Source organism: Equus asinus, chromosome 22 (assembly GCF_041296235.1).
Source record: "Equus asinus isolate D_3611 breed Donkey chromosome 22, EquAss-T2T_v2, whole genome shotgun sequence".
Taxonomy (NCBI): domain Eukaryota; kingdom Metazoa; phylum Chordata; class Mammalia; order Perissodactyla; family Equidae; genus Equus; species Equus asinus.
The window spans coordinates 17,602,954-17,630,538 of NC_091811.1; the positions used below are offsets into that span (position 1 = coordinate 17,602,954).

General features: G+C 45.9%; 1 protein-coding gene across 3 annotated transcripts in view; it reads right to left on the reverse strand.

The window, feature by feature from the left end:
- ANO2 (anoctamin 2) overlaps window positions 1–27,585 on the reverse strand; it is a 334,494-nt gene that overhangs the window by 223,238 nt on the left and 83,671 nt on the right. For all 3 annotated transcript variants that reach the window (XM_070494504.1, XM_070494502.1, XM_070494503.1), the window contains exons 5-7: window positions 12,847–12,998; window positions 9,487–9,541; window positions 6,887–6,938 (exon numbers count right to left, since the gene is read on the reverse strand). In XM_070494504.1, the coding sequence (XP_070350605.1) occupies window positions 6,887–6,938; window positions 9,487–9,541; window positions 12,847–12,998 (259 nt within the window). The remainder of the gene's footprint in view (window positions 1–6,886; window positions 6,939–9,486; window positions 9,542–12,846; window positions 12,999–27,585) is intronic.

Consider the following 27,585-nt stretch of genomic DNA (forward strand, 5'->3'; position numbering starts at 1 on the left):
GGCATTCCTTGATGGGGTAAACTGGCAGGGCCCTGCCCACTGACCTTATGTTATGTTGAATAAGGAGACACTGTGGGGCTGGGCCAAGTTTGTGATCATTCATATGCTACTACCACCATGAGGAATGCAAACTCATAAATAAATCTGTCTCTGAACATCGTGTGTACATTAGTCCGTAATGCCTCACTTCCAGCGGTAAATAAGAGGGAAAGGTTGAGTTACAGAAAGTTACTGAAGAAAGTTAGGGAAGAAACCCCCAAAATTAAAAAAATGAGGCCAAATGCCAATCCACCCACACTTTTTCAAGGTCAGTTCCCCTTTCTTTGCCTTCTGATGCTAATTCTCACCCTCCTGCCTCTCCTTCCATGAAAGGAAAAAGAAGAAAAGAAAACAGTGACTGAAAGTCCAAGAGATCCTACCGCTGGCTAGGACATTAAAAGGGTCTGAAAATCCATATAACAAATGTTAGAAAAATAACAAGAAAAATTAGGCCCTTTACAGAGATGACTTCATCATCCCTCACTACTTGAGAAAGCCAAGGCTCAAATGCCTGCAAGGCAGAGCACTCCATGCCCTCCTCACATCCCCAGATGTAAGGAGGACAAGAAGCCTGTGACAGCCCGTCCTAAATTTATCTTCATCGAATGTTAGAGCTCCTAAGAATCACCTGGGTAGCTTGTTAAAAATGCAGATCTTGGAGCCTTGCCCCTACAGATTCTGATTCAACAAAGCTAGCGTGGGATCCCAATAGTGAGGTCTTGAACAAGTACACCAGGTGATTCTGACACAGATGGAGTATGACCACACCTGAGCAACGGTGCCCGTGGTCACAGGGCAAAGGATCAATATAGAAGCACAACCTTTACTTCCACCCCTCCTGGCCAGCAGTCCTGAACCCTCCCTGTTCTCACTTTCCCTTTCGCTGTAATCGTCTACTCCCATGCTCTCTGAGGTCCACACACTCTGTGCAACCGCAAGTCTTGGCTATGGCCCCGGGCCTACTCTCTGTGAACTTATAGGAAAGCCAGTCCCCTCTCTGAGCCTGGTTGGCTCATATGGAGAAAAGACCATGTTGCTCCTGCCTATCAAAGTCTAGAAAATGCTGGACTTAGAAAGAAGCTTCAAGAACACTGAAGGTGCCGCCCCCTCCCCCCTTTATGTTAAAAGGAGAGAAACAGGCCCAGAGAGGGAATGTGACTTGACCTAAATTTCTCAACTTGTTTGTCCGAGAACTGAACTGACACCCACTTCTCCCCCCTTGCTGGTGTATCTATCTTCTTTTTGCCCCTTCTGGATATGTTCTCTCCCCCTCTCTATCTGACGTGAGTGGGTTCCCTTGCTCTCTGGCTCTCTACTGGGCTCAGCAGGCCAGAGGGAGGCGGGACAGTGTATAGACTCCTGGCCTCCTCCCTGAATGGTCACCTGCTCCCCTCAATGCCACCTCCTCTACTGAATTCTGTCCATCCATTTTCCAGCAACCTCTCTCTCGCCTCGTGGATCTAGAGACAATAACAGCTGTACTGTCGCTAATTCTGGGTTGCTACACCATCCCCGACTCCCTGTCCACACCGTTGTAAAGGGTCTCTCTATTAACATTCCACCTTTGAATTATCCTAATTAGAGTGTCATTTGTTCCTGTTGGGGACCTAACTAATTCTCTGGAGTGGCTCCCACCATGTCTTTGTCTTATTTGCTTTCTTTCATGTATCTCTCTTATCAGACAGGACATGGTTTAGCCCCTCTTCTCCACAAATGTCACCTGAAATGGAAGCCGCATAAGGGCAGGGGTTGGTATCTGTTGTGCCTGTTTCATTGACTACTCTATTCCCAGTTCTAGAATATGAAGGACACAGAGTAGGTGCTCAATAAATATTTGTTGAATGAACGAACAGAAGTTACAGTGAGAAGCCCTCAGCTTTCAACTCTCTGGAAAACCTTTCTCAATAACTTCATCCACCTATCAGTTGATTAATTTAAAGAGCACTGAAGAAGACCCAAGAAACCTGAGTTCTAAATCTCTAACCTTGGGTACTCAGTTAATCACTGTTGTGAAATGAGTTAACATCTGTTGAAACTATTTTGTATGGCAGTTTAAAGGATCAAACAAGATAATGAGTGTGAAAGTGCTTTGAAAAGCACACAGCTACACACGTGCGAGGTGTCCTTATTATTTAGTTACAGTAATACCTTATGTGTATGGAGATCTCTCAGCTGGTCATCCCAGTTCTCACCACAGAGGATCCAGAAGATGGAGAAAGTATCTAGATCTCATAAAACCCGTTCCCTAGTGTTATGTACCTTAACCACAGCAGAATCCATCAGGCCCTCTTTCAACACATTTTCACTCTCTCTTTACCCAAAATTTTAATAAGCTTGTCTTCCTGTCTTCCAAACAATAAAGCAACACTGAAATAGCAACACTCAAGGAGGGAGGTTATCAGAGTCAAAATTCAAGAAATCAGAGAATTTGGGGCAAACAACTCTAAAAATACTTTGAAGAAATATAAAAAAAAGCTTATGTTCTTTATGACGAACCTGATTCAGAAAACGTTACATACGCATCTATGTGGAGAAGATGTGTTGATTCTATTCTATGTAAGAAGGCAGAGAACAGTACGAGAGACTTTAGAAAAATTTCCATACAAAAAGATGTTGCTGAGGACATCAAGAACTAAACCGCTAACCATATTCCCCTCTCACTCTGGTTCAAGGTCAGATGTGCCGCCCAACTGCAGAAGCCAGAGGGCTCTATGGTTTGAACATTTGTATGCTATTTTTTTCTCCTAGTTTTGACATTCTATTTTAATTTGTGTTTTTCCTGGTTCTTATTTAATTTATTATTTATATTTTGCTGCTTTATTGTTTTTCTTGTAAGCCAACTCAGAAATTTTGTGGAACAAGAGAGGAACATAAATAATTCAATACATACAACTTATATACAGCTTAATGCTTTGCAAAAGTAGGCACTGAAAAATATAGATACTTTCTACAAAGAAAAAAGGTGGTATTACTAAATAAACTGGAGTATTTCTGGATTACTATTATTTTTAGTTTATTTTCCATCTTCTGATTTCCATTGTAATTGGGTACAACGGGAAAGGGAATAAAGCTTTGTAAGTTGGTCACAAAAGTAATGACCATATAAAAGGCAATTCTAAGGGTGAAGGATCAGTAAAAATACCTTGAAAGATATGCCAAGCACTCTCTTGTTGTCCCTTTTTCTCTTCTTTTTACGAGGCAACAATCCTTGGGAGGAATTTAAGTCACTTCTAGCCACTTGTGCTTCTCTATAAACCAGAGAGAAGGGCAATAAAATCAAAAGTGACCCCATGGCTGCAGGTCCATATTGTCTTGAGGCTTCACACTGTTATCACGTTCCTCAGTCTCTCTGATTTCCTGAGTAAGATGGTAAGTTGGCCAAGGAGCTTAGTGGGTACTTGATTTTCCCAGGCCAAAGTCAAACAACTTGAAAATTGGCCTTCAGGACTCTCGTCTGCTGGGAGGCAGAGTTCAGTCATATGTCCCTTGTCACAAAGCTACGAAGGAAATCAGCAGCTAACATGGAACTAACAGACATCGAAGACTCAGCATAATTCTACTGCTAGTTTGTAGCATCCCAAAGGCAGTGGAAGTAGGACTGGAATAAGGGAACCCAAGCTCTAGATCCGATTCTGACAGTGACCCTGCATGTGACCCTGGACAAGTCACTTATCCTCTTTGTACCCATTTGTAATTGAAGACGATAATTACTGACATATCTACTTTCCCTCAGAACCATGAAACTAATATTAGATCATTTATGTTGATACATAGACACATACAAGAAAGTTAACTGCTTCCTCCTCTGTGTCCTTTTGCACTCTGTCCCTGTCCCTCTTATTGTACCACCAGATTACTTCTTATCTGTTTACATGTCTGTCTATATGACTAAACCGAGAGCCCTTCAAAGGTATCAACTGGGCCAAATTCATCTCGGGATCTCTTGGTTTCTATCATATCATTTGACTTATAGAGGTGCTCAATAAATGTTTTCTGAACGTCAAAAGAGAAAGAAATTTGGGGCCAGCCTGGTGGCACACTGGCTAAGTTCACACATTCCACTTTGGCCCGGGGTTTGCCAGTTCAGATTCCAGGTGTGGACCTATGCACCCCTTGGCAAGCCATGCTGTGGCAGGCATCCCACATATAAAACAGAGGAAGATGGGCATGGATGATAGCTCAAGGCCAGTCTTCCTCAGCAAAAACAAAAGGAGGAGGATTGGCAGCAGATGTCAGTTCAAGGCTAATCTCCCTCAAAAAAAAGAGAAAGAAGTTTTTGGAAACTACTCAACAACAACAAAATCCTTATGATGTTTGACTTTGAGACATCACAAAAAAAATGCAGATGCTCAAAGAAAAAGAAAACTTCAGTGTTAAAGCAGAGGGTCTCTAATAACTTTCCAACAATCTGGAGACTGTCCCCCACAATAAACTTTAGTTTTTAAGGACTTTCCAGTTTACAAAACAAACTAACAGCTTCCTATTTAATCTTTACAAAAACCTCTGGAAGATAGATATTATCATCCCCACCTTACATAAAAGGAAAACTGAATCACAGAGAAATTAAGCCACTTGTCCACAGACACATGTAGTCAGGAACTCACCAGCAACCGCTGTGGGCCTAGCAGGCCAAGCATGTCTAATTAATTCACTAAACCAAGTCAACTGACTAGAACGTGCAAGGCAGACAGCTCGGTGCATTGGGGCATAAAACATGATTCAGACACATCTCAAGGACTGTTTTGGGAGTCTGAGCCGTGGACACAGATAATCAGCAAGAAAGAGACTGGGTTCAATGGAAGCTCCGAGGAGAGGGGATTAAGGGCAAACCTGAGGGACAGTGACGTTTGGTCTGGAGATGGGCATGTGTGAGATTAGGGGACAGAAAGTCAGGGAAAGGGAACAATACGAAAAAAACAGAGAGGATGGTAGCTACATTAACAGGAAGAGAAGCAGGAGAGAGAAGAAGAGAGAGAGAGAAAGGGAATGAGATAGAAATGGACACGTTGATATACTGATTTGAAGGTTCCGGTGAACAGCTCAGTGGAGGTATCCATCCAGCAGTTGGAAATGCTGGGCTGGAATCGGTGAGAGAAGCAGGAAATAGAAATGCATGATTGCAAGTCATCTATAGAGAGAGAATAAGGTGGCCAAGGGGACACAGAGAAGACAACATCTAAAATGTGGGAGAGGGAAGAGGAACCAGAGAAAGTGTGGTCCGTGAGGTAGAAACAGGACAAGAGCAGATCAGTAGAGCGGCAGCACCATCCTGGATACCAGCTGCAGAAGATGGAGGTTCGTAAAGAAGGTGTGGAAGGATGCAGGGAGCTAAGGAAGATGAAGACTGAGAAAAAGGCCATGAAACGTGGGAAGTAAGAAGTCACCTACAATATCTGAGGGAACACTTTTGGTCAAATTGGGGAGGGTGTGAGAGAATAAAAGGCAGGTTAGTGGAATTGAGGAGTGAACTGGTCAAGAAGTGAGGGTAAATTCAAGAACTTTGACAGAGGTCATGAGAAATTACAAAACACACTCTAAATCTCTCGACTCCTCTGGTTGTCCTCGTAACCAGGGACAAAGAGCCACTCAGAGGGAGGGCTTTAGTCTGTTCCATGGAATTGGGCTGGGCTGATCAGTTACCTCGCTCGCTCACGTGCTCACCTCATCAGCCCCATGCTCCAGACAAACAACATCACATAGAAGATTTGATTTTTAACAATAGGAGGGTTATTTGGGATTGCGCAGCAAGATGGATGCATCAAAGCAAACGGAGCCATACATAATTGCCCCCTTGGGAGGTCCTGCGCTATTCTAAAAACACTATCACCACCCAAGACCTGTTCTGACTCCTTCTTCAGGACCATCCCCTTGGTACTGAGGCAGCTTATGAGCCCCACAATAACGCTCCAAGATTAGCTATTATTACTGTCATCACTGTTGTTATTTCTCAGCTTGATGGCCTACTCTGTTCATTAGACTTGCCTCTAATGACTTTGGACTCTTTTCAACTCAAAGCTGCCTCAAACTTATTTGCCACCAAGAGCATATTCTGACGGAAGTTCTCTCAAAGGTTTCAAAAGCCGTTCTGAGCGATGGAAAGAGTTCAACCTGCAGAGTGAGTCCCCCAGGAAGGACACGTGGTCTTGGAGGTAAGCTCACATCGGTACCTCTGCCATTGTGTGTGTCTTCTAAACAATCTGTCAGCATCTGGACTGCCTGCCTTACACTGCAAGCTCCCAAATGCTGAGGTTCCTGCTTCAAAGACAAATACCCTCAGATGTAAAAACCAAACCACAAGGCAAACAGATTCAGCCGGATTTGGTGATGAGAGTGTTGAACTGAGGAGAGGCACGTTCAGACTGCTGTGTGGCCTTAGATAACTCATTCACCCTCTCTCAGGGGCAGTTTCCTCACACATAATGTGACGGAGTTGGACTAAAGGACCTCTAAGATCCTTTCTTCTTAAAAAACAAATAAATAAATAATTTGCCATATTTTGGGTGATTATCAAAAACTTTTGGAGATTCTGTAAAGACAGAGGCAGCAGAACTACCAGGACAAGGTGAAAGATGCAGGCACTTCAGGGAAAGGAGAGGACAGACGAGAGACCTAGGAGGCAGGTCTGGGAGAAGTTACCGCAGGCTGGGGAGCAGCCCCAGCCTCCCCCCAAGGAAATGGGGCGCCCGCTGCTACTGGGGGGAGCCTCCGTGGAAGCAGCCTCCTCCCCTCCGTGTGGGGCGTCTGTTTTGTTCTTTGCTGCCCACCAAGCGAGCTGTTGAAAGGACAGCCCCAGCCCCCTGGGCGCCCCGTCAGCACCCGGCTCTCAGGCGGGGGAAGAGGCTCTTACCCATTGTGTTGTTGGCTCGAGAACAGGCTGTGCGCTTCAGAATCTCGTGCACCTAAAACAGATGACAGCAGGGCTGTGAGCGCCTTGACCACATGTGTCACCACCCTGGGGGGCAGGCGGTGGACCAGGCGGTTTGACCCACTTCGAGGGAGGAGGAAGCCAAGCATGTGCTGAGCTCATGGAGTGCACGTTAAACCCATTCAAACTTGAGTGCTTTGAGAAAACAAAGAATCTAACCCCCTCACACACACTGCCCCCCTCACTACGCCCTGAAAAAATAAAGAAAGGAAAGGCTACCCACTGACTGCAGTTGCAGGAGGTAAGGAGAACACGCCACGGAGCCCAGATCCTCATCGCCTCTAGTGGGCCAGGGAGGAGGCGTCTGGTCTGGGCCAAGGACGTCAGGGGGGCCAGGAGAGGGCGCCCTCTCCACCAGCCCTGATTAGTGCCCTTCTGGGGAAAGCGCAGGATGTGGAGGCAGACGAGCTGGTTCTAGTCCTGGCTCCTAGCCACAGGGTCCTGCGCAAGCTCTCCGAGGGACCTGGGGGTCCGCTGCCTCCTATGTAACGGCACTATCTCACAGACCTGCTTTGAAGAACCATAAACGCACTTGGTAAACTGGAAAAGGCTCCCCCACATCTTGGCCATTGGTACTGTTCTGTCTCTGCTTTTCCCTGAGTCCTCATCTTATCTCCCCATCAGAGCGTGCCAGATGCTTCCTCGAGTCTCCCTGTCTCAGAGCACAACCTGGGCACGTGCAGGCTGCCTGCTCAACGTCTGCTGTGCGCCTAAATAGGCCGACAGACCACTGGATTCTGGGGCTGCAGGCGGCTCTGTCTCTTGTGTGGGAGGGAGGGGTGCTGAGAGTACTCCCTGCCGAGGAGACAGGGATGCAGGTGGGCCACGGCAAACCTGATGGCCAACTAGTGCCCTTCAATGGGGCTCAGGATGGTGCCAGGCTATAAAGAGATGCCCAACAAGGCAGGCTGCTCTGGGACAAACAGCTGGGCTGCGCAGATGCCCACAAAGAATGGGGTACAGGGAAGATGTTTACATATGTGGGCAAGGTCCTCAAACAAAAGTCCAGGGCAGAGTAGACCCCAAGACAAAACTCAAGGCTCTTTTCTTCCCCTTTGCACAGTGTGGAGTGGACTGGGGAAAGCGCAGGAGGGGAAAAAAGAAGCTTCCAGAACAGAGAGATGAATGAGAGAAGATGTGTTGTTCCATCATCATTCACAGTCCCATATTCCAGCTACAGACCTAGAGGGAGTGGTATATAAATAACTTCCACCAGAATGGGGCCCAAGAATGTGTAATTAGCTTACAATACAATGCAGCAATTCAACAGCAATAATAATTAGGACCAGCGTTTACATGGCATTGTATTATTTTACAAGCACTTTGAAATTATTGGGTAATCTCTATGACACCCTGTAACTCCCCCACAGATGGGGGACCCAAACCACAGGGAGATTTAAGTGGCTTGTAGTAGCACCAACCAAGAAAATGGGAAGTTTACACTTTTAAACATAAGAAGATAAAAGAAATCGTATGCCCATCTTAAACCTTCCTAAAACACTAGGCTAGGAGGCCTGAGGTGTTTTCTTGTCCATCTGGAAAGCAAACAGTTAAGGCTACGTTTGTAGCATGCCTCAGAATTGTTCAGTAGCTTCCTCTAGTCCTGTCTCTTCTTATCCTTCTTATCCCTTCTTATCACCCTATTGACTTGGAAGTCCTTCTAGATACCTAACCCTTATTCCTCCTGCTATTGAAACTTATGTTCTTTCCTAGGGGTCAGTGGAAACAAACTGCCATGTTTCCACTGAGGCATGAGTAAGTGTCCAGCCTTCCTTGGGCCCTTTTCTCTCCTCTCTCCATAGACTGAATGATCTCTAGGTGGGTAGAGAATAAACTGATCAGTGCCTGGAGACACCCTGCAGCTCAGCCTGGGACCACAGGGGCACAGGCCATATACAGATTTTCACTGGAATCAATCATCTGCAAAACTCAAAACCTATAAGTCAAAAGGTGAAAAGACTGCAGAAGAACACTATGGTCAGGACTGTTGGCTTTCTATAGAATGGGCTGGAAAGTTTATTCTTGGCCAAACTGGCTAGCTGTAGCATTCCCTGCGATACAAATGCACAGGACTCTTTAGGGGTAAAAGAAAGACACACAGTGGCCCAGCAATGAGTCCACATTCAGACACTGACAATTGTATAAATTTTTTTTTCAATTTGTTGTTTCTCAGAGCCTCAGCTTCCTCAACTGTAAAGCAAGGGGTCACCTGACTAGCTGAAGTCCCTACCAGCTCTGACATTCCCCGTTTTCATGATCCAAGAAGGGCCTGGGTGGAGAACCTAAAGAGAAGACCCTGCTCTCAACCGTGAATGAGAGCAGTTGTTCGCTGTTTCCTCTGCTACCAGGATTGGGAAGCTCCTGGATACCCCTCTCTGTTGCTAGGCAACTCCAAGCAAACGAAGATGGGGGGTAGCAGGGAGTGCAAGGGAAAGACCCACCAAACTGGGTACTCAGCCTTTCCCCACCCCTCCCCGAGCCCACCACACCCGGCTAAGCGCCGGATTCGCCTGTTTACTTACAATGCGGCTACGAGTGGCATTATCAAAGAAGGTGTCCTTATCCTGGATGTTGTACCTGGAGACACCAAGAAAGCAGAATGTCAACCCATTTCATTACCCTCGTCCTAAGACCACTGTCACTCCCAGCCCAGAGCAGTCATAGCAAGTGTGTAAGACACACTCATTCACATACACACGTGTATACTCCTTTTGACCCAGTAATTCTGAAAACTTCTCATAGAAATGTATCATAGGGACATAAATTCAACAGAAGAAAAAAGTTCCATAAATAAAAACGTTCATTACAAACTCACTTATAATAAAGATTATAGAGATGATACAATTCCAAAATCTGTATGATATGATAGATTATCATGCAGCCATTGAAAATTGTAATTATGAAACTTTATAAATAGAAAAATTTTGGACAATGATAGCTAACTATTATACTGTGATGAGTTTACAAAATGAAAGGATGTAAAAAGGATTCTTGTGCATGGACCAAGACAGTAAAAACACAATAACAACAAAAAAGAGTATAGTTTCAGGGTATTGAGATTATCATAACTCTTCGTTTTTCAAAATTTCATTTAATGTTTTCATTTCAGTTTGATACCAAACTCCTAATTATGCAAAACCTGTGTCTGAAGACATGGAAGCAACCTAGGTGCCCATCAAGGGACGAATGGATAAAGAAGATGTGGTATTCATACACAATGCAATACTACTCAGCCATAAGAAATGATGAAATCCGGCCATTTGTGACAACATGGATGCACCTTGAGGGTACTATGCTGAGTGAAATAAGTCAGAGGGAGAAAGTCAAATACCATATGATCTCACTCATAAGAAGATAAAAACGATGACAAACAAACACATAGCATTGGAGATTGGATTGGTGGTTACCATAGGGGAAGGGGGGGCCGGGCAAAAGGGGCGATTAGGCTCACATGTGAGGGGATGCAGTATAATTAGTTTTCGGGTGGTGAACACGATGTACTCTACACAGAATTCCAAACATGATGTACCTCTGAAAATTAATTAATTAATTTAAAAAATTACCTTTAATAATCATATTTTTAAAAAAACCTGTGTCTGTTCTAAATTTTAAATATTGACCATTCACTCAAAAATACACGTGTTATTAGCTATACTTGGGGCACTGTGCTAGTGGACACACAGATCCAGGAAACATGCTCCCAGCCAGCCCGGAGCCCAGTCACTGGGGGGTGTGCGTTTCCTAATAGCCGAGGCAGACTAACACCTGCTGCTATGTAGACCATTGCTATGAAGACTCAGAGGATGGAGCACAGTTTGGCTGGGAGAACGGAAGGTTCTTCAAGGAGAAGGCGTTTGGGAACTGGCCTTGGAGGATCACAGAAAATGAATGAATGGAGATGTTTTGGGAGGTGGCAGTTCAGATGTCAGCACTGGCATGAAGGAAAACCCAGAGAAGGGGAAGCGTGGAAGAAGCACAGGGGAAAACAGAACAGCAGGCCCGGAGGTCAACATGCCAGCTGCAGCCCAGACACTTAAGGCTGTGTGATCTTGGGCAGACCCTGGACCGTGGTTTCCTCTCTATAATAAAGAGATGCTTATATCTTACAAGGGGTGTGATACTGTGATTTATAATAAATATATATTTTGGTCTTCATCCACTGTTCCTGGCACACAACTCCCAAAACCCTTGGAATTTCCAGAGTAATAAGAGCAATGGGGGCATATTTGTTATAATATTTGGTCTCTTGTCCTCAGTTCCTGAAGTCACCTCAGAGCTATAAAGGTGAAATGAGCATCTTGTTATTCATAACAAGCCCCTTTCTACCACAACTAGGTTTATGCTGATAAGGTGACTTTTGGAAATCCCCTAAAGATGAGGGAGCTGGTTATCAGGGGAACCAACCATGAACAAAGGGTTGGAAGTTTTAATCCCACACTATGATTTCTGGGGAGGGGAGATGGGCTGGAGTTGGAATCCATCACCAATGGCCAGTGATTTGACTAACCACGCTACATAATGAAGTCTCCATAGAAAACCCAAATGGAGAGGGTTCGGAGAGCTTCCAGGTTAGTGAACCAGACTGCTTCCACATGTCACTGTGCTGGGCCCCAGACTCCAGGAGAACAGAAGCTCCTTTGTTTGGGACCTTGCCCTGTGTATGTCTTCATCTGGCTGTTGATTCATATCCTTTGCAATAAGCTGGTAATCTAGCGAGTAAACTGGTTACCTGAGTTCTGTCAGCCACTTTAGCAAATTAATTCAACCCAAGGAGGGAGTTGCAGGAACCTCCGGTTTACAACCAGTTGGTCAGAACACAGGTACCAACCTGGACTTACGACTGGCATCTCAAGAGGTGGGCAGTCTTGTGATGCTGAGCCCTCAACCTAGGAAATTTTATTCTACCTCAGGTAGACAGTGTCAGAATTCAGTTGAATTGGAGGACACTCAGCTGGTGTCAGAGAATTTCTTGGTAGCGTGGGAAACCCTCACACACATTGGAATTGGTGAGCAGAAGTGGTACCAGAATCATTACAGGGCTAAGGATCTAATGAGGGGATACATGCAAAGGCACATCATACACATGTGTATAGAATTATTATCTAACAGGGCAAAGATGAGCAGGAGATATTCTCCAAGGAACGGCAGAAACGCAGCTCCATGAATGCCATCTCTTCAAAGGGTCAGATCTTTGTATCTCCTCTGCCTTTCTACACCCCTTCCTTTCTCTTTCTCTTTTGATTCTCTTATCACTCCTGACAGTCTTATATTTTCTCATTAGCTCCTAAAACGGAATTAATGCTTGACTGCTGCATCTCCCACTTCTCAACCATGACTCCCCCTTCCAAACGTTTCCCAAATGGCCAACCCTGTAAAGAGCTCTGATTCCTTCAGCCTGGGTGAGGTGTGGGCAGGGGGGATCCCCTCAGAGTCAATGAGTGCATAAGTAGGCAGCTGAGAACATAGAAATCCAGAACTTCTCCTCTCTTCTCTCTAATTTATCACAATCTGTTGAAAGCCTATTAGACTGGGAACTGGGCAGAATAGTTTCCCCACAAAAGGTGAACAGGTATCTGACCATTTTTCTCAGAGTCCCAAAGTATATGGTTGTCTGCACCCTGGTTCTCCATCCATCATGCAAGATGACTGAAATGACGGGTTTCCCCATCAGCCACTGGACAAATATTCGCGGGCTGTTCGGGACAATCTCATTTAGGGAAGGAGATCAAGAAAGGAGACATAGACTATTTCACCATGAGAGCACACTTCCATCCCTTCTCTCCCAGGCACCGAGCACTTATTTTGTCAGCTGTTGCTCCGAGGTGCTTGATTTTCCCTCCCATCCTCTCTCACAGCCCTACCCCCACAGCTCCAATACTCACAGGTACATTTTCTCCCTGGAGAACGGGTAGGAGAGGTTTTTCATCTTGTTGTCACTGTGGTCTGGAACTCTGGGCTTCAGGGGCGAACTCAGCCTCTTCAGGATCTCGTTGAACTTCTTCGCAATGCTACCTTCTGATTTGATCTCGTACATCTATGAAAGGCAAACCCACAGGTCTGAAAAGGAGGCCACCTCCAACACTCAGAGCAGAATGACCTCACAGCCAAAGCTGCATGGGGCACAGATCCCCCAGAGGGGAATGCTCTGGGGAGAGGAGGAGACTGGAAGAAACAAGAAGTAGAGTCCTTCCCTTTCCCCATTGCTTTCAGAATGACGTGGGCTCTGGATCCCCTCTCAATTATTTGTGTAAAAGGAGGTGACCAACGTACAGAAACAAGTGAGGAGTCCAAACTTTCTATATGATTTTGTTATATCATCTTAAGAGAAATGGAAGACCTACTAGGTGACAGTCACTATACTAAGTACTTTACATAAGTTAGCTCCAATGCTCACAGCAACCTAGCTAGGTAGATAATATTATTCTTATATGATGATGGGGCAATTAAGGCTCAGAAAGGTGAGATGAGTCAATAAAGTTCACATAGATAGTAACTGGGTAACAGCTTGGGTTTAACTCATGTCAACCTAATCCACGCTCTATACTCTACAACTACACCATGCCCCTATGTGATCATCCAGCTTCACTTTCTTTGTATGTTCCCCTTAAGAAATATCTGATAAATAAGTCTACTTTCAAAATATTAAACATCTAATGAGTATCTGCCTTGAACAAGGCATGGAGCTAGTACCAAGATAATTATTGATATTTCTAGTACATATAGCTTTTTTGTAATGCACAGAGTGCTTTCGCATACATACAGCTTTTGGTCTTTCTAATTTATAGATGTAGTCATTGAGACACAAAGGTCGTACTTCTCATAGCAAAGCTGTGATGGATTAATGATCGCCACAGATTTTTTTACACTAATTCTCCTTTCCAGAGGTGGCATCTCTGTTCCTACTCCCCTTGAGTCTGGGTGGGCTCTGTGGCTGCTTGACCTGTATAGCAGAAGGGACACTATGACTATTCCATCCTTTAAGAAGATGGGCAGCTTCTGCCTTGGTGTGCCTTGGTCTCTTGACTCCCTGAGCCACCTGTAAGAAGTCTGTAGAGAGGTGCTGAGAGGACTCAGAAAGGGAAAGGACTAGACTGAGCCCAGCCTTCCGGCTGCCCTGCCAGCATCAGGCGTGTGAGGGAAGCCTTCCTGGACCCTCCTGTCCAGCTCAACCCCAAGCTAAATACCACCAAATGACCTCAGTCGACACCACATGGAGCAGAAGAGTCACCCAGCCCAGCTCTGCTCAAGTTCCTGACCGAAAAATTCATGAGAGAGAATAAAATGACTTATTTCAAGCTAATAAGTTTGGGCTAATTTGTCATGTCATAATAGAGAACCAGAACAAGAGCTGACATCCAGATCTTCTGCCCTGAAAGCCGGTTTTCTTCTCTATCATGATATCCGCAAATTGCTTAAATCTAGAGAGACCACAAAACGTGTGAAACACTTATAAAACAGACGGAGAAAAATGCCACTAAAGACATGCAAAGAGCTTTCAGGGTTCAAAGAAAGGAAATAGCACATCCAGTTTAGGAATCGGAAAAATGTTTCATAGAGGGAGCGGCATTTCTGTCAGACTTTAACAAAAGGTAACCTTCTTTGGTTATCATTTTTTTCTCTAATAAAATAATGCTTAGTTGGGGGCAGGGGAAGAATCTCCCCAATCCAGCAACTGAAACATAACCGTAGTTTATTTATTTCTTCTAATAAATTTTTCCATGCATTTTTATTTAATTTTGATTACAAAATTAACACAATTATACAAAAGAACCAAAACCATAAAAGTATATTCACTAAATGTTAACAGTTTCCTTTCATTTCCAACCGAATCCTACCCTCCTCTCTGGAGGAAATATCTATTAACACTTTGGAGTATATTTTATCCCTACTCCTTCCACACATGTGTGACCAAATCCCTCTCTAAACACAACTGTGATCGCACTGCACATATTGCTCTACAATTTGCTTTTTTCACTTAAAAATACATCATAGATATATATCTTTCCAAGTGAGTTCAGGCAGAGCTGCCTTAAGAAATGCATAATATTACACATGAGACATGAATCCTAATTTGTTCAGTTATTTCCCTAGTGATGGGCATTTGTTTGATTTTCTACACACGCTTTATCTTGTTTGATTATACTTCTATTAACATTACCTTATCAATAACTTGTGATGAATAAGGCTTGGATAGATATAGGCAAAGACATTCCAGGCGAAAAAAAACAAACAGAAAAGTTCAAGCTAGGTTTAAGAAGGGTTCAGTGGCCTGGTTCCTTTGGAACACAGGGTTCTGATGGCGAGATAGTGACAGTCATGGCAGAAAGGCAAACTGAGCCCAGTGCATGAAGATGCTGCTGCACAAGGCAATGGGAAGCCAGCGAGGGGTGTGAACAAGGAAACAACAGCTGTGAATTGAGCAGATGGTCAAGTATGGTTGTGTAAGAAGAAGAATGAGCCAGCTTTCTGAAACAAGGCAATTTCTTGGAGCACATACCATTTAGTAAGCATCTCTTCCGTGCCTGGCTCTTGATGGACATTAGCACTAATCTTAAAGACATGCTGCAAACTAAGAGAGGAGTTAAGTATCTCAATCAAGATCACACAGATAGTGGAATCAGATAGTAATTGCCAGAGCATTTAGCCCCCTGGGGAAGCCAGTGTCCTTGACTGCTTTACTGGACTGCTCCATTTGCTAAAGCATGAGTTATCGTGGGGGAGAAAACAGTGTGCAACTTACAATATTGCCTCTATCGTCAGGTGGTCTTGACCATCCTGCCAGATCTCTCCTTCACACATCCATTACTGCAACCCAAGGAGCTCACCTCCCAGGCATCTTTGGGCCTGGAGGGATGGGAGCAGAAAGATGAACCCCTCGCACTGTCCCCGCACACATCTCCTAGGTCATTCATGGCAGGTTCTGACCAGGCGCACGCCCTGCACTGAGACTGCAGTGTGTTAATCAGATCAATAACCACGTGTGTTTAAATGGCATGTGCGTGGAAGTTCAAGTTTCAGAGCAGGAGGGAAGCTGATGGACTCTGTCCTCCAGATGCCTTGGAATGACAGACATGGGCCAAGCAAGAGTATTTCTTCTTCATCCACTTCTCTCCATTTCCAACCCTGGTTTCCTAGTCTAAGGAGCCTTCAACTGCAGCAATAACTGGTCTCCCCACATCTTCTCTTGCTTAGGGTTGCCAAACTTAACAAATAAAAATACAAGGTGTCCAGTTAAATTTGAATTTCAGATAAACAATGAACAATTTTTAGTATGAATATGTCCTATGCAATATTTGGGACATATTCATACTAAAAAATTATATAAGAACAGCAATAATTTTTTAGTGTATGTCCCTTGCAGTATTTGCACACACTTACACTAGAAAAGTATTCATTATTTCTCTGAAATTTGAATTTAATTGAGCATCCTGTATTTTATCTGGCAACTCTGCCCTTGCCCACCTTTAATTCAGTCTCCAAACTGGATCCAGAGCATGTTTCTGAAGCAGAAGTCTGATCCTGTCACCTCCCTGCAAAAAAGCCTTCAACGGTCACTCACTGTTCAAATGATAAAGACCAAACTTCTTAACACAGCCCACGGGACCCTGTAGAACCTCCACACAGCGAGCCCCTGGCTCACCGCACCCAACCACTGGCCATCTTGCAGTTTTCCCAAAGTGCTGACACCGTGTGCTACACTCTTCATCTCCTACCTCCCCCTTCCCCAACTTCTGGTCACACTTGAGGTCTCACTCAATTGTAACTTCCTAGGGGAAGTCTTTCCTAGCTTCCAGATAGGGTCATATCCCACCTTCACAGTATTTCATGGGCCCAAATTCCTCTCCTTCATAACACTTATCACAGTTGTAATTTTAGATTTATTTGAGTTATTTGATTAATGTCCAGCTCCCCATCAAACCACAATCTCCATGAAGGCAGGATACTGTCCACACTGTTCCATATCTGTGAATGAATGAATGATAAATCTCTGGGGAATCAGCACAGATGACACCAGTTGCTGCCACTGGAGGAGCCCAGGCTGGGGACAGAACAGCCATAAGGTAACAGACCTTGGTAGAAATAAACCAAGCTGGAGAATGAAGCCAAATCCTAAAGCCGCTGGCTGGCTGAAAGGCTTCCCTCCCATCCCCCGAGCTGTGAAGGCACTCAGGAGCCAAGCCCCAGCAGAGACCAGGAAGGCCTGCATTCAGTTGGTGCACATTAATAACCCAGCGATTGTCTCAGGGTCTTGCTCTGGCAGAAGGGTAGCTGAGAACCTCCAAGTCATTCTTGACCCTCATCTTGGCAGTGGATCTGGTAGAGCTCACTTCGAGAAATAGGCTAAAGGGAGTGGGCGCCAGCAGTAGGTCTTAGAGGTGCCAGAAATGGGACCAGAACATATTTTGACTGTTTCTTGATAGGTGCTCCAAATCACTGAAAGTAATATCGTCTGCCTCCAGGAAAAATGTAAAAGGTGGAGAAGGCGAGAGTCCCACCAGAAACCCCAAGGAAACACCCACTCCACAGCCCTGACCAAGACCCCACACGAACACGCCCAGGCTGAAACACCACAGCCAACTTGTGTTGGAAACAGGGTTCCCAGACTTCACAGACTCTCTGAGGATGGACAGACACGTACTCACCATAAAACACTGGTGCGTGGCCCCGTCGCACAATACCACGGACACTAAGCTCAGGGAGCAAAGGACCTGCTTGCTACCCCCACGCCTTTGCACGTGTTGTACCCATTCCTGGAACTTCTCCCCTCCTTTTTCACTTAAATTATTCCTCCTCCTTCTTCACCCGTAGGGTCAAGTATCAACTTTCTCAGGACATCTTCCTTGGCCTCTCACCTCCTGTCATGCTTCCTTAATACTCTGTGAACAAATACCTGTGTAACAGATCGTGGACTTCTGGAGAGCAGGGACCAGACCCTGCATGCCTGGCACCTGGTAGGAACACAATAATGTCTACTGAGTGAATGACCTGGGTCCTGGTCCTTGCTGACACTAACGAGCTGTATGACTTTGGGCAAGTCACTCCCCCTCTCTGTTTCTTCATCTCTAAAGAGAGAACTGGGGAACTTCCACTTCCCACTACAGTGGAGTAATAGGACCAGATTCACCCCATCTGAAACGACCAAAATACCCAGACAAAAAACATGAAATAATGGTGGTTGTGGTCTGAATGTTTGTGTTCCTCCAAAATTCAAAACTTGAAATCCTAACGCCCAATGAGGTGGTATTAAAAGGTGGGCCTTTGGGAGGTGATTAGGTCATGAGGGTGGCGTCCTCATAAATAGGATTAGTGCTCTTATAAAAGAGATCCCACAGAGCTCCCCAGCCCCTTCCACCAGGTGAGGACACAGCAAGAAAGTGCCAGCTATAAACCAGGACAAGGACCCTCACCCAATCATGCTGACACCCTGGTCTCAGACTCCCAGCCTCCAGAACTGTGAGAAATAAATTTCTACTGTTTTATAAGCCACCCAGTCTGTGATTTTTGTTATAGCAGCCTGAACTGACTAAGACAATGGCTTTCGAGGTAGTGGACTTCAGGCAACAAGAGTTCCTGAGAGATGGGCACAAGCAAACTGACTCCCATACTAGCTGAGGGTTGAGGCCACCGGAAGCAAGGAGAAAGAAGTGGAGCCCGGCCGCCTCCCTGAGCCGAGGAGATGGAGCTCTAAGTCTGGGGAGACCAAGGGAGCCAGAGTTCATGGGACAGAGCACCCAAGAGGAGAGATCTTACAACGAAGCCCAGAGTATTCAGCAGCACAGGTGTAAGGAAACCACCCAAGACTGGAGAAAGAACCTCTGAAAGGATTGGGAAGAGCACCTATTCCCACCAGCCAGAATGGAAAATCTCATCACTCACAGGGCACCAGGGAGAAGACTCAGGTCGACGGAGGAGTGGGGGATGGTCACCCTTGACTCAGCGCCGCTCCAGAACCGCTTAACCAATCATAAAAGAGAGAACTGGGTGGAATGGCTTTTCAAGCATTGTCCAAGTCTCACATTCTATGGCTTTAAACATTTAATGAAAGAGAAACATTCATTCGCAGCACAAACATTTCTAGGCACCTCCTAGGTGCCAGGCGCTGAGCTTGGTGGTTGCCTGTGCCAAGTGCTGGAGAAGCACAGAGATGGTGATGAGGCTTTCCGTACCCAGAATACACACATTCTGCACTGGATCCAGTCATTCCACAGCCCCGTTCATCAGGGTCTGTGACAACACTGTAAGGTGGGCCTGCCAAGTGGTATTAGCACCTCTATTCCACAGATGAGAAAACTGAGACTGGGAGGGGCAGGGACTGCCAGAGGCAGTGGTGAAACCAGGCCTGGAACCCAGGTTTCCCGACACTCCCATCCAGGGCTCTTTCCCTAAACCTTCCACCCTGGGCAGGGCGCCACACTCTGCCCTGAGAATGAAGCAGGCCAGAGCTCCCTTTCAGCCCCCACCAAACCCTCAGGCTGAGCTCTTCTCTTGTGTCCACAGGATCCAGGAAAGGTACCCCCATCCTCTTTATTACTATTATTAGTACAATCAGCAATGGCATCATTATTACTGTTATTCTTGGACATCAGAGAATTATGAACATCCTCAGAAACAGCAAGGCACATGTCACCCAGCTGTTCCCCATTATGCCCTCCTGGGTACATGATACGCCTTTCATGTGCTTAAAATCATAAATAATTTTTAAAGTATGTTGCTCTATTTTTTATTCCAGGGCTCAAATGTGGTTCTCATCAAAGCTCACTTTGGCCTCCTTGTCACAGTCTGAGAGGTTTACCGAGATTCCTCTTTTCTTACTTCTTTTCTCCCCGTGTCTCCCCCCGAGAGGGGCACAGCAGTGTGGGCTGAGGGCTGATTTCTTTCCTTTCTGCACTGAACTCACGTTCCTTCCCGGGATGCCAGGAACTAAGGCTGCAGTGACATCTATCACAGACAGATACATGTTACTGTCTCCATTTTACAGATAAAGAAATCAAGGCACAGAGAGTTTTACTAACATGCCCAATGTGACACAGACGTTAGGAGATCCAGCGACCTCAAAGATCAGGGAATAGGTGTAACCAGATGAGATATAAGCAATATAAGCTTGATTATCCATGAGCCACTTATCTGCAGTGACCTAAAACGACGTCTCCTGGCAACTGGTAGGAAAAGTCAGCAGGAAGCACACAGACCAGGCACAAACATGGAGAACGAGCCCACCTGTGAGCATGTGTGTCTGCTCACATCACCAGACATGGCCCCTAACCCCTTCTCTTATCCTGCCTAAACTCTGACCTTTGTGTTTGACCGAATCCTCTCGTCTTCCTGCAAGGTGCAGGTGTCCCTTTATCCAGCACCTCCGGGCCTTGAGCTTATGTGGTTTTCAGCTATGCTCCAGGAAGGAGTTCTAAGCAGCAACCGCCCTGGACCCAGCTTCTCTGAAACAGACCAAAACAGACCAGTCCAGACCGCAACCACGAGACTGGCACCTGCATGGACAGGCAGAGAGTTGGACTAAAGTAACCTGCCCTCATTAACTTGGTAACTTCCCCTCCTCGGGGAGGGGCAAAACAGCCATTTTTAGGTCATGTGATGTACGTAAGAGCATGATTTCAAACCATGCTTGTGCAAGCTTTTGCCTACCTCTACATGTGATGATGAAACTCCCCCTGTGAATATCATCCCCTACTCCAAATGCAGATACCCCTCTCCCCATGCTCGGGGAGGCATAGCTTTGTGAAATTATTCCCTATGGTCTCTTTCTTTGCTGCATGCCGCAAATAAAAATTCTGCTTTGTGAGACAATTACTTCTGGTGCAGTTTGATTTAACTCGCCAAGGAGGGGCCCACATTTGGTCTGGCAACACTCACACCCTACAGCCCAACAGACATTAATTCAGATTATTTGCCCCTTTTAATTTATTTGTGCTTTCCTCTGCTCCTTCAGTCGCTGAATAATTGAGAGTTCACTGTTCTTACTTACAGCGTCTTGCTCATCTAGAGAGGTGGGGCTAGGCTAAAGATTATCATCACACCTACCTACTCACTTTTAATTTCAAAAGGTTCAGACATCCAGAAGTGTCAAACAGTGTGGCAGGTGGCACCACATGCCTCCATCTGGACAAGGATAGAAGCTTCTGGACTCGAGAAGTTACAAGGAAGAGAAGCTAAGGATGTGGCAGAATTCATCCACTGTTCTCATCCTCTGTTGGTGCCTGAGAGAAGAGAGGGAGGTACACACACACACACACACACACACACACACACACACACACTGAACTGGACCTGAGGAGTTCCACACACAAGCACATTTACCCTGGCGAGTGAGTGTTAAGCCATTCACCAGTCAAAATGCACACAACACCGGGAGCCACTAAGATCAGCTGCATCCTAGAGCCCAGAGGGAGACTCTGCACGCCAAGAACAGGAGCTAATCAGTCTCTTCATTCCCTACCTGTGCCTACAGGTGAATTTCCTGCCCACAGCAATGCGGAATGTGGACAGTGATATATTTACAAAATGCACGTTCTCTGACGTCCAACTCTGTGTTCATTTACAGGTTTTAATTCTGTTTCAGTACATCCTCTACACATGAATGAATGGTTGCTGACTTTAAAAATGTGGGATAAAATCCAAACTACTTACAGGGCTGACAAGGCTCCTATGAGGCGTGCTTCTTGCCTCCCACCACAGCCTCAGCCCCCTCTGCCCACAGTCTCTGTGCTGCATGCACACTGGTGCATTGGCGTCCTCTCAGTTCCTTACACAGGCCCAGGCTCCCTTACCTTAAGGTTAGAGGACATGTCCTTCTCTCTTCTGGGAAGGTTCTCACCTGCCCTCCTCACCCAGAAAACTTCTATCCAGCCTTCAGGTATCAGCTCACATGGTACCTTTCCTCACCCCGCCCTGCATCTAAATTGGTTTCCTCTGGTCGGCTCTCTGTCCACTCCGCTCTTTTTCTTCTTTGGGTGCCTCCCAGCTCATAATCAGCAATCTAACTTCTGAATTCGCACCACACTGAAGCCACATAGGGCCAGGACCAGTTGTAGTCACCACCGAATCACCAGTCCTCAGCAGAGTATCTCATACATAGTCACACTCAATAAATATTCATTAGATGGATGGATGGATGGATAGATGGATGGATGGATGGATGGATGGATGGATGGACAGATGAAAAATGTGAACTTCTAGAGGGCTAGGATCCCTTATACACAACCCAGCCCCATTCCAGGTACAATTAGACTCTTCATAAATGTTTTTCAGTAACTGAAAGGGCTATTGAGGACCCAGGTCAGGGATGGCTACTAGGGTACATGTACCACTGTGTTGCCACCCCCACCCTGTAGACAACCCTAAGAGATCACAGCATTCCTTCCTGTTGCCCTTGGATGGGGCCTCAGAACCCATCTCCACATCACTCTCCAGCAAGCCACCTCCAACGGATTAGGTCTGGTACATATGATCCATTCTTTCACTCACTAACAAATATTGATTTAGTGCTTGCTCTATACCAGGCACTTCTAGGTGTTGCTGATACAGCAAAACAAAATCCCCTCCCTTATGAAGCTTCCAACGTAGTGGGCATACAGACAGTAAAACAAAGACATGAACACATGACTCGGTGTCAGGCAGTGCTGAGTGTTAGAGAAAACAAGAGAAGGGGATGGAGAGTGCCAGGGGACCTGCCTCGCACAGCGGGTCGGGGAGGTCCGTCTGAGGAGGGGACATTTGAGCAGAGATCCCAATGAAATAAGGGAGTGAGTTTATGAGTATCTGGAGACGGTCTCCGGGCAGAGGGAAAGGCAAGCAAAAAGGGCCTAAGAGGGAAACACGCCCAGCATTGTGGAGAAACAGCTAGAAGGCCAGTGTGGCTGGAGCAGAGGGAGCACGTGGCAGGGGGTGGGTTAATTTCTGTATCAGAGGTGACAGATACATCATCCATTTGGAGTCGCTGACATAGACATTGTCATTCCTGGCCCCTGGCTGACCAACAGCCCTTTAACTCACACAGGAGAATCACGTAACACACTCAGCTTCCACTTCCACCTTGCCCCCGCCATGGGACAGATCTGGTCAATGGTCACATTCTGCCTTTGTACCCAGTTCCCATTCTTGGGGTTGTCATCCATGGAGTTCTGGTAAATGCTTACCAGCCACCTTGGGGAAGGGGGGTCAGGGTTGCTGATTTGAAATGTTTGCTGATTTCTATGGTGTAAATATTCCCACGGTGGCCAATTTCAAGGCTATCAGTGGTGTAACAACCAGCTTTCAAAATTCCTGAACATGTAACAATCAGACCTCGAGAGCCATGATGAGCCAGCACACCACTGACCCCAGTTCACACTGGGTAAGAGGAGCTCTCCCCAGGATCCCCAGGTGCCAAAAGCTGACTACCCCTGCCTGCTTCTCTGCCTCTCCCTTCCTGCTAGCCCCTTCCCATACACCCACGGGGCAGCCATGGCCAAGCTGGGCCCCCTTCCTCCTCGTCTCCTATTGGGAGAGTGACCACATACCCCAGTTACTCAGAACAGTCCTGGGTCACAATTATCAATAGCTCTTTCACACTCAAAAGGGTCCCACTTTGGATGATGAATTCCATGGTCTGCCTATGCACTGCCTTCCACTCTCAGGGCCACAAGCACTGGGTCCAGCGTCCAGGACCCTGCCCGCCCATCTGGCATGTGCTACCCTCGTTCAGAAAGACATGACTTGAGGGTTTAAAAAAGAAAACCAGCACTTCTATTTCAATTTTTTTACTCATGAGTCTAAAAAAACTTAATTTAAAAAATTTAAATTCACTTCCCATTTTCATATTTTTAGCGTCACTGTTTTTGAGCCCTGAATCAGGCTTATCTTGTCGGCCAGGCCTGTAATCTTACCAAGCCCTACATCTAGGATATGGCCACGTGCCATCTCAGGTTCCTCACTGAAACCACAGCACTCAGGTGGCACCAATTATTTTTTCTGATTTTTGAAAATGAGAACATTACAGAAAACAAAAAAGAAAATAAGTCAAAGCATTCTGCACCCTTCCCAGCATATTTAAACAGCAATCAAAGAGCATGCACCAAAAAGCATAGAGATATCAAATACAAACCCCACCCTCTCAGCCGTGCCTCTATTAAAAACAAATGTTTGGGAACAGGCGACGACCACAAGATGGAAGGCCCCACCTACCGCCCCCCATGTGAACAGCAACGGTTCTGGCTCACTGAAAAGTTACTGACGATAATAATAAAAAGAATCTATCCTGAAAAGCATCTTGAAGGCCGAGTGGACAACGATGCTTCTCCCCATGACTGAGGATCTACAAGGACTTCATCCTTAAAAGCTCATGGAGTTTCTCCTGCTTCTTACTGTCTGGTCACCAGGGAGGAGTCACTAACCCATCAAAATAGCCCCAAAGAGGAATTAAATCACCACCTGATGAAGGAAGGCATCGGTCAGGGTGAGGAGGGAAAAGAGTGTGACTCCTGCTCCCGAATTTCGCGTGGACTGTGCACGGCCACGAGCTGAAATTCCTCCTGTTGGGCTGAGGATCACAGCCGCAGGAAGAGCCCAGTGCTGGCGGCGCAGGAATTATTTGGCATCAGTCCATCAATCTAGCGTTCACTGAGCATCTATTATTTATGTAACACCTCACTAGAGTTTTCAGGGAGGACACAGGAAACATAAACTATAGTTCCGACTCTCAGGGGGCTTATGGTACATTTGGAGACACAAGAGGAAGGCACTCAAAGCAGTTAAAGAAAAACTAATGGGGAGGCTGGCCCCGTGGTGTGGTGGTTAAGTTTGGTGCACTCTGCTTCAGTGGCCCCGGTTTGCAGGTTCAGATTCTGGGCACAGACCTACACCACTCAGCCATGCTGTGGCAGCAACCCATGTACAAAATAGAGGAAGACTGGCATAGATGTTACCTCAGGGCAAATCTTCCTCAGCAAAAAGAAGAAGAAGAAGAAGAAGAAAAACTAATGGGTAAGAAAAATACCAACTGTAGGTTGACTAAGAATCCAGAAAAGGTGAGATCTGTTCAGCTTAAGGAATAGAAGGGGGTCCATGAGGGAACTGAGATATGGGCTTGAACACCAAAGATGAGTTCTTTATTGTTTGTTATTTAGGGAGGATGGGGAGATCATTCTAGGCCCAGAGGCTAACAGTTAAAACATTTGAAAAGGCTCCAGCCCTGGAAGAGGAAGCAAAGTTCTCTCCTTTGGACAAAAGTCTAAATTAGGGAGCTCAGTGTAGACTCCACAGAGAGGCCTGGTTTGGAGGAGAGCGGTCCAGCATGTGCAGGAGAACTCAGAGAAAACCCAGTGATGCTGTCAGGCTCAGGGACAAAGGGCAGCTCCAGATGAGGACGTGGCACCACAGGCTAAGTGTACTACCTCATTTAAACACAGCTTGAAGAGGCAGCAGATGCTAGACATTCTTACTTAGATATTTGGACACAATCAGAGCGTGAATGACTCCAAAGGGTATCTGTCCCCAGCTAACAGCAATAGCAGAGGGACAGAATTAGCAGATTCACAAGGTGTCATTCAGCTTACATGTGGACCACAGCATTTTAAAGTTATGACAGAGAATTTAGGGTCCAACCTCCTTACTTTACAGATAAGAAAGCTAAAATCCAGGACTGTGAAGTGACTCCCTGAGATAGTCCATAGCAATGACAAAATAAAAATCTTAATGCATTGCCTCTCTCAGTCCAGGAGCATTTCATCTAGGGTGGAACATTCCAGGATATTAGTAAGTATCCAGCAGGACAAAGGTTGAAGAAAATGGAACCACTTCCTTTACTGTGAGGCCTCTCAGAATTTTTAATTGGTCAGATAAATTATAATACGTAGTGTTTCTAGAGTGTGTTAGACCATGGGTTATCACTCTACAGTATACACTTTGAGAAATGCTCTTCCAAACCACGCCACCTCAGCCCAGTCATGGATTCTTCAATACAGCGAGAGGGTGGGAGTATGGCTTTGGAGTCAGGCAGAAATGAGTTCGAGTCCTGGATCTATCCTCTTGAAGCCGTGTGACCTTAGGCAAGTTTATTAACCTCTCTAAGCCTCAGTTTTCTCATCCATAAAATGGGGCTAAAGCTAATACCTACCTCACATTGTTGTGAAGATAAAACAAATAATGCACATGAGGCTCTTATCAAAGAGCCCATAGGAAGCACTACCTACATTTAAAACTTCATTAATTCAGTTACCCATTTATCAACATATCTGTGGTTACAAGTTTTTTATTTTGATTGACATTGTTGAGAATGGTTTTATGACCCTTCTCCTCAAAGTCAAATATAAGAATTATGAAACGTGGACAAGTTAATGTCTTTATTTAGATACCCCTTACCGAGGCAGAAGCTTTTACTTAATCAAACCAATGACAATCTTTGGAAACAGAAGTATAAATGGGAAAATAACTGTTGAATTGAATAAGCAGCTCCTCTTAGCCACTGGGTTCCCTTCCAGCATGCGTGCTAAGGTGAGCCTCCTCCGGACTCTCCAATCGCATCAAAGCAGGAAGGGACGTGAAGCAGATGCAGACAGGCCACGGTCGTGCTGCAGGAGGATGCTGCACAAAGGCTGCTCCAGACAACCCCAAAACCCAGTGTCAAAGACTGAACAAGGCCATTTCAAGCAATCCTGGAAGAGGCAAAGTGGATTCTTGGGATGCACAGCCAGCCAATACACCTACCAGAGACCCAGGTCGTGAACTGTTATTGCTCTCCGCCCAGAGGAAGAGGGTATTCATTTCCTAGAGCTGCCATAACAAATTACCACAAACTGGGGGCTTGAAACAACAGAAAATTACTCTCTCACAGTCGTGAAAGCCACAAGTCTGAAACGGAGGTGTCAGCAGGGCCGCGCCCCTCTGAAGGTCCTAAGGGAAAACCCTCCCTTGCCTCTTCCAGCTTCCAAAGGAGTCCCTTGGCTTGGAGCTGCATCACTCCAATTTCTGCCTCCATCTTCTCATGGCCTTCTCCCCTATGTGTCTGTGTGCCTCAAATCTTGTTCTGCCTTTCTCTTAGGAGAATATCTGTCATTGGATTTGGGCCACCCTAGTCCAGGATGATCTCCTCTTGAAATCCTTAACTGATTATATCTGCAAAGACCCTTTTTCCAAATAAGGTCACCTTCACAAGTTGCAGGGTTTAGCGCTTGGACATAGCTTTTTGGACTCAACGATTCAACTCACTACAGAGAAGATTATGGACCCTAAAAGTACAAGCCTTGGGATGGTTAGTGTTACGTGTGCACTTGACTGGGCCAGGGGGTGCCCAGATATTTGGTCAAACATTACCCTGAGGGTGTCTGTGAGGGTGTTTTGTGATGAGACTAACATTTGAATTGGTAGACTGAACAAAGAGGATTGCCCTCCCTATGTGAGTGGGCCTCAGCCAATCAGTTGAAGGCCTAAATAGAACAAAAAGGCTGAGGAAGAGGGAACTCCTCCTGCCTGACTGTTCGAACTGGGACATTGGTCTTGTTCTGCCTTCAGACATCGGCTCTTCTTTGGTCTCAAGCCTGACGGGCATTTGGCCTGGAACTTACACCGTTAGCTCTCCCGAGACTCCAGGTCGCCAACTGCAGATCTCGGGACTTCTCAGCCTCCATGAT